Below are 6953 nucleotides of genomic sequence, written 5' to 3' on the forward strand. Positions count from 1 at the left end.
AAATCGAAGCTTCAATGTATCCTCAGCGAGCTTTATTTACAATGTAGATGCATCATCATTGTTGGATCATAAGCATATAACGATGCCCACACTTGCATATCTGTGTTGGCCTCCGATGTATTGTCGTGATTCTGGTTTGCGTCCTCTTCTCAAAAACGGACCACAATGCAGGAAATATCATCCTTGCTTTTTCTTTCTAAGGCTGCATCAGTTAACTGTTTGGCTGCAGCCTTAGGATCCAGTTTGGCCTTTCGAATAAGATCCACAGCTTCTTGGTTATTCATCACCTGCGGTAGGTACCACATAATTCTTAGAATTGTTTCATCAGAAGTGGTAAATGCAACAACAGAATGCTTCGGAGAAACGAACATAATGCATGACAATTTCACATAGAAAATGAATGTCAATCGCTCAGCATTCAGAACCCTGCGAGCCTTCCTTCACAATGTCAACAGAAATATAATCTAGGAGGTTGGCCAATCGCACTTTTTCGTTCACGGGCACTAAGTTTATCCTCGGGAAGAAAATTTGAGAGTCAAGAGGCTTCACCTTCCACAATCCGTCGCTTGCTAGAATTAAAAACTCGTCACCATCAAACACCCACTCTTCCCTCACATGTGGATCGGAACTTAAATGCACTTTTAGACTCTTGTCACCAAAGGCACGAGCAACTGCAAGCTGGCCATCCACTCGAGGCACATCCCCTGTCAATAAGATTAAAAATTCAGGCATCCGCATAGTCAAATACATGGGCTCTAGCGTCAAGCCCATAAAGTTACATCCAAAGTCCCACCTGGCAGCCTGCTTACAAAACCTCCTTTCGTTTCAATGGCCTCTCGTTCAGTGCTTGGCTCGTGATCAATGGAAAGTTGCACTGCTGTCCCTTGTCGACAAAGGACAGCTCTAGAATCCCCGACGTTGGCCACTAAGAGACGATTTCCGTTGATCAAAATGGCCGTTACTGCTGTTGAGCCACCAATGCCCAGATCCGGAGCCTTATCTAAGATCGTATTGTCTGTCCTCTGATACGCTTTCATGATGGCTTCCACTGGGTCATCCCAAAATCTAGGCTGCAAACAAGTTGGACAATTTTAACCAAAGGATCCTTTGTGGACGCTTCCCCATTTTGAACGTCGATCACAAACGCAAAGCAAACTTCTAGTTTTAAAACAGAAAATGTATTCTGATTTATACAATGAAAATTTTGAGAAACACTAAAGACAAATCTCTCCCCAGCTCATAAGGGGTAACGGGATCTTAGGAGCATAAGTTTTTGTCATTAAGCCTCATCGTGAGACAACATTACACCGCCGACCAGTGTAACTCAAGCCGTACCTCGTTTAGAATATTGTCAAACAGATTCCGCTGCAGATAATGCGCCACGCTGTGTCCCAAGTGACCATCATATATGGCGAACAGACCGAGCTCATGGGTCTGTACTCTCCTGAACTCGGCAACATGAAAATCCTCCATTTCGTGCCGAGACTTACCCTTCACCAAACTATAGCCATGGCGAATCTTGTTCTCAGTATACTTGCTGTGCCCCTTGCCACTAGTGTCTGCACTGCCTGACTGGAGGCCGGCGGTGGTCTGCAAGAGAAAGGAGGAGATGAAAACAACGAGAAGAAGAACGAAGGGGAAAGGAAAGAAAGAAGGGAGGGAGGGAGGAGGTCGAGGAGACCTTGAGTTTGTCGATGACTTTGATTTTGTCCATGATGGTGAGAGCGAGGCGGTGAAGCGAGGGATGAAAAGGAGGGGAGAGGGGGGAGGAAAAGTGAAGGAGAGGAGAGGAGGAGATGGGCTGAGCCAAAGTGAAGCCTCGAGGAGAAGAGAGAGGAGGACTCCGAGGACGATCGACGTGAACCGATAGAGAACGAGAGCATTATGAAGAGAAGAAAAAGACGATTAAAGAAGAAGAAAAACTACGTAGAAGATTTGACCCCATCAACAACTCTTTGCCACGTGTCCCACCTCTTCTCCCCCCACCTGTCCCCTTTCCTTCCACCTGTCCTCAACTCCCCGCTCCGTTTTTTTTCCCTTCCTTTTTTTTTTTTGGAGTTTGGAAGTTGGCCCCCCTTTTTCCTCCCTCTTACCAATCACCAAGCATACCTCTCCTTGGTTCCGAGAAATCAATTTTCTCAACGAAACACAAAATTTGGGGTTTTAGAATTTCCAAGGCTTTTGTTGAGAATTTGCAAATTTCTTAGTTGATATATACTTGAGTTACCTCGAAATTCGCACATTTTACAGAATTGAGAGAATATTTTACAAAATAAAATGAAAAAGTTACGGGTTCGTAAAATTGCAGGTTTTCTGTGAACACTGCATTGATATCTCCCAAGAGCATGCATGGGAGTGAACCATAGGGACCTTCAATGGTGGTCGAGGATAGAAGAAGCATTCTCATGTGTAGCTAGAGAGAGAGGGTGAGAGGGTTTACCTTCCCCCTTGTATGGGACCTCCCAACTTCCCACAAATTCCTATACCCTCCTTCACGAGTGTTCGCAAAATAAACTTTTCCAAAAAGCCCAAAAAACTTTAGAGTTTATTTTGTTCGAGGGTTTTTTTGTAAATTTGCAAGTTTTTTATCAAAATATAACTAGGATGTCACAAAGTTTCCAAATTTTCAAAAAGTGTTAGAGTTCATTTTCTTTGAGATTATCTTCTTGAATTTGGAAGTTTTTTGTTAAAATAAGACTAGGATCTCAAAAAATATGGAGGCTTTTATCACCTCTTCCAAAAAAAAACTACAAGTCAAAATCAAAAGTTAACCAATTGAGTAGGGGAACATAGATGGTTCAACTGTCTTCAAAAACCTATAACTTTCAATTTAGAAGTCCAATGAGCATGATACCAAAGCCAACATTTTTCAAATTTTGTGTATAAAAGTCCCATGCCAAAACCGCAATTCGAATTGCACTTTGTACCTTCATTAAGGTTGATTAAAGAGAGACTAACTTTTTTTTTAAAGAAAATAATATATATATATATATATTTAATAACAAATAAAACCGGCCGATTGTATTAAAGGAAAAAAGGGGGGGTTAGACCCTTACAAAACCTGGACAAAAACTGGCCACAAGAGTGGGCAACAAGCCCTCATCCCACACAGGTTTGTTGCTTAAACCTTAAAGAAAATGAACCCAATATCCCGAAGATAGGAACTTACAAGCTCCTCCTTAGTAGACATTATAGAAGCCATGTCCCTTAGATTCTGGGATGTTGCAGCCAAAATCGCCGATTCTTTTGACATAGGCAACTGCTCACACACAAAAATCACAGAATTCCTAGTATTCCAAATTGCCAAGCATACAACAGCTCTTAGGTAGGGCCAGCAATATGCTAGAGTAGAAGGAAAACTCTCCACATCGCCGAGCAGGGCGGCCTTCCAGCCGGAGGCTCTAAAGTTCGACATCAGCCCAACCTCTTTGATGGCACTTCCCAATTTCCACCACGTGCCTCTAGCTACCGGACAGAACCACATAGGATGCTTTAGGGACTCTACTGCCACCCCACAAAGGGTACATAATGAACTAAGGTTGGACCATTTCGCAAGATTACCTCTCACTGGTAGAACTGAGTGGGCTATTTTCCAAAGTATGACTTCAGCTTTCCCTAGTTTGCACCCTTGCCAAATATCCCTGAATTTGTCCTTCCACCATTTGGGACCCCTTCTTAATTTCCATTTATCATTGAGACCAATCGAAACAAAAAAGAGCTGGAGCAACCCTTTCTAGGCAACTTTCACTGAAATCATGTTCAAGATTGTTTTGCCAAAACACCATTGCTTCTCCAACCACAGGGTAGAGAATATAGTATTAGTGGGCCACCCTTCATCCACTCTCTCCAGCATAATATTCAATATGCTCAGCTCATTTTGATTCAGGTGGAACTCCATAGCAAGCCTGTGAATCGATTTCCAATTAACACTAGCTGAATCCCAGATGTCCTTCCATCTTCGAATACCTTTCCTATGCAGACCTCTTGCTCTCGGCAAATCTATCAACGCAAGAGGCTTCTGCTGAAATTTCACTGGTAGGCCCCACCAAATTGCTTCTCCCAAGCTACCATCTCCCCTAAGACCAGCTCGGCCTCTCCATTTACACTTAAGACAACAACGCTTCCACGTTGCCGCACTAAGCCAGCCACTACATCAGATCCTTTGACTTTGATGCCCAAGTTCCCACCCTCTTCCCTTTTGCTTGTTCAATAGACCAAATCAACATCTGAACCTAAGGCAATTCCCTAGCAAACATTTTTGGCAACCATTTACAGTTAAGGGCAATGTTGCGGGATTCCATATCAGGTAGACCAAGCCCTCCCCTCTACTTAGGCACCTTAAGAAGTTCCCAGGAAACATAATGCATTCTTCTTCTACCATTCTCTTTGGCCCAAAGGAAGGATCTGAAAAGTTTTTCAATTTCTAAACCAATGAGACTTCCGGAAATTCCAGATAGAGGCAATATATGTAGTCTTAGTAGACAGAATATGATGGATAATCAAAACCCTTGCATTCCACCCAAGTTGTAGCCCGCACCAATATTTTAATTTCAGTTTCAGTTTCTCTTTCATCCAATTGAATCTTTGCTTAATTGAGAGTTCCAATCCTAGAGGAGCACCTAAATATCGCACAATAGTCCCTTTATTGATCTATTGAATAGCATAGCCTATTAAACAGTCAGGGATACCTCCTCCACTTGGATTCAAGGCATAGGTTTTGGACCAATTGCACAAGGAACCTGAAGCAACATAGAAGCCTTGGATGATGTCTAAGAGTTGACACAAACTATCCTTCTTGTCCTGGGAAATAAACAGGCTGTCATGCGCAAATAGTTGAAGGCATAATTGATCAAGCTTGAGTCCTTAGATCTTTCCCTCGTCGGAGATGGCTGCTTTAATCTTTACGATTAGAGGAACATTACAAACAACAAATAGAAGCGGAGCTAGTGGGCATCCTTGTATAAGTACCCACAACCCCATCATTGAGATAGAGAATTGCAGAAGCATTTGCAAATAAGGTTGATACCATTCTAATAAAGTGTGAACCAAAGCCCAGGCATTCTAACACTCTTAGCATAAAATCCCACCTAACCCTGTCATATGCCTTATCTAGATTAACCCCCAGGAATATGCATCTCTGGCCAGTGGCTACGGCATAGTCAACATCAGTAGATATACTCAAAATGTTCTCAAAAATATCTCTTGATTTGATGAACCCGGTCTGCTCCTTGTCTACTATCTGACAGCATATGTCTCTGATTCTTATTGCCAAGGCCTTGTCAATAATCTTATAAGAGGCATTCAACATGGAAATGGGTCGCCAGTCCCCTACCACCAACCTTTCCCGTTTCTTGGGGAAAAGTTTTACAAGACCCACATTCACATCAGCAGTTAAGGCTCCCCTACGCCAAGCCTCATTAGCCATATCCACCAAGTCAACCTTAATTGTGTCCCAGAAAGCAATGAAAAACTATGCAGTAAACCCATTTGGGCCTGGCGATTTCTCCACTCCCTTTACTGCAATTCATGCTGAGATAAGACTCTATATGCATCTCTAAAGAAGTTAAATCTATTCTCCTTCCCGCCACCAACCCCTCTAGCCAACTCCTTGAGTTTTTTGGGCATTCCTTTGTGGTTCTTACTAGGTCCATTGGGTGAAATCTCTTGCAAGACAGTGAGCTCTCAGGGCTTGTCATCCAATAGTCTTTTTTTGTGGTTGGCGTCCGGTAAATCTTCATCTTGCAACATAGGAGGTCCTTCAACACTGACGACACTCTTGGTACTGTGGTAGAAGGCCCTATATATGGGAAGCACGGGCTTCCAAGGACCCGACCAACTCAGGACTAGAAGACGAACGACCTGTTGAGCCTGAAGGAATGAATCTTGCCTAACCGCCATCGAAGCAGAGTGCAGCAGGCTTAAGGCCTCTAACTCATCCAACGGAGAAAAGCCTCCCCGTTTACTCTTGACTACGGTCTCAACATACGACGGGCGGGACTGGTCCTCTCCTTCTTTCGCATCACCCACCTGAACACCCCCCTCGACGTTCTCTCCTCCAAACTGTTCACTCAGTGACGCCTCGGAGTCCTCACTGACCATCTCTCTAACATGTTTCAGTCCTCTCTACCTCACCACATATCCATACCCTAGCTGCATTGGAAGCATGCACCTCGCTCGCACTTGCTCGTCATTGAACTTCGCTAAGAGACTCTAACTTACCTACCCCAACCTCAACCTAACTTAACCCACCCAACCTAACATACTCCAACCAACCTAACTAACCTAGCCTTGACATAAGCTGACGTGAACCAACCTAATATGGGGAGGGAGCGGAAGGGCCAGGGGGAGGGACAGGAGTGAGGGGAAGGGGAAGGGGAGGGGAAGGGAGGGAGAGAAAGGGTGTTAACATCCATAGAGTATAGTCGTAGAATGTAGGGTAATCAGTGATTAGAGGTGATTAGGCTTCAAGATTTACCTCAACGGTTGTAGACATGGAGGAAGTACAGTGCAGGCTCCACAAGGTTTGAGCCACAAATAACCCAAGTGGTTCCAAGCGTCGCGGGTTTTGAGCCACAAATAGCTCAAGATTGGCCTCGCCACTCAAGGTTTTGAGCCTCAAATGGCTTAGGACTTGGAGGCAGGAGGCTAACACAAGCGCTATTTGGTGCTCTTATATGATTAACACAAGTGCTATTTTCGACACTCAAGAGTGAAACAATAGAGGAGAGACGGAAACGATAGTAGAGATGCCTTGGCAGCCTACGGGCCCAAGACCTTATGAATGTAAAGAAAGGGAGAGTGCAAAAGGAAAAGGGTTGGCCCTCCCTTCAAAAGGTGACTTATATAAAAGGCCAAATGGTTGACTTTGGTCTTCATTGTTGTATGCACAAGTTTGGAATACAAGCTCCCTCTTCCCTTCAAGAGTGTCTTTGGGTGTTCTCTTGTTTCCCTTG

General features: G+C 43.9%; 1 protein-coding gene across 1 annotated transcript; it reads right to left on the minus strand.

Moving 5' to 3' along the window:
• LOC147891837 (putative protein phosphatase 2C 39) lies at positions 1-1993 on the minus strand. The gene is made up of 5 exons (XM_087387844.1): positions 1682-1993; positions 1336-1590; positions 794-1070; positions 550-704; positions 1-287 (listed from the first exon to the last, which is right to left on the minus strand). Exons 1-5 carry the CDS (start codon positions 1712-1714, stop codon positions 150-152), a joined length of 858 nt encoding a protein of 285 aa, XP_087243970.1. The 5' UTR covers positions 1715-1993; the 3' UTR covers positions 1-149.
• Positions 1994-6953: the final 4960 nt, after the last annotated feature.

The sequence above is a fragment of the Dipteris shenzhenensis genome, chromosome 17, assembly GCF_047967505.1.
Source record: "Dipteris shenzhenensis isolate YYH24624 ecotype China chromosome 17, Dip_SZ_1.0, whole genome shotgun sequence".
Lineage (NCBI taxonomy): Eukaryota > Viridiplantae > Streptophyta > Polypodiopsida > Gleicheniales > Dipteridaceae > Dipteris > Dipteris shenzhenensis.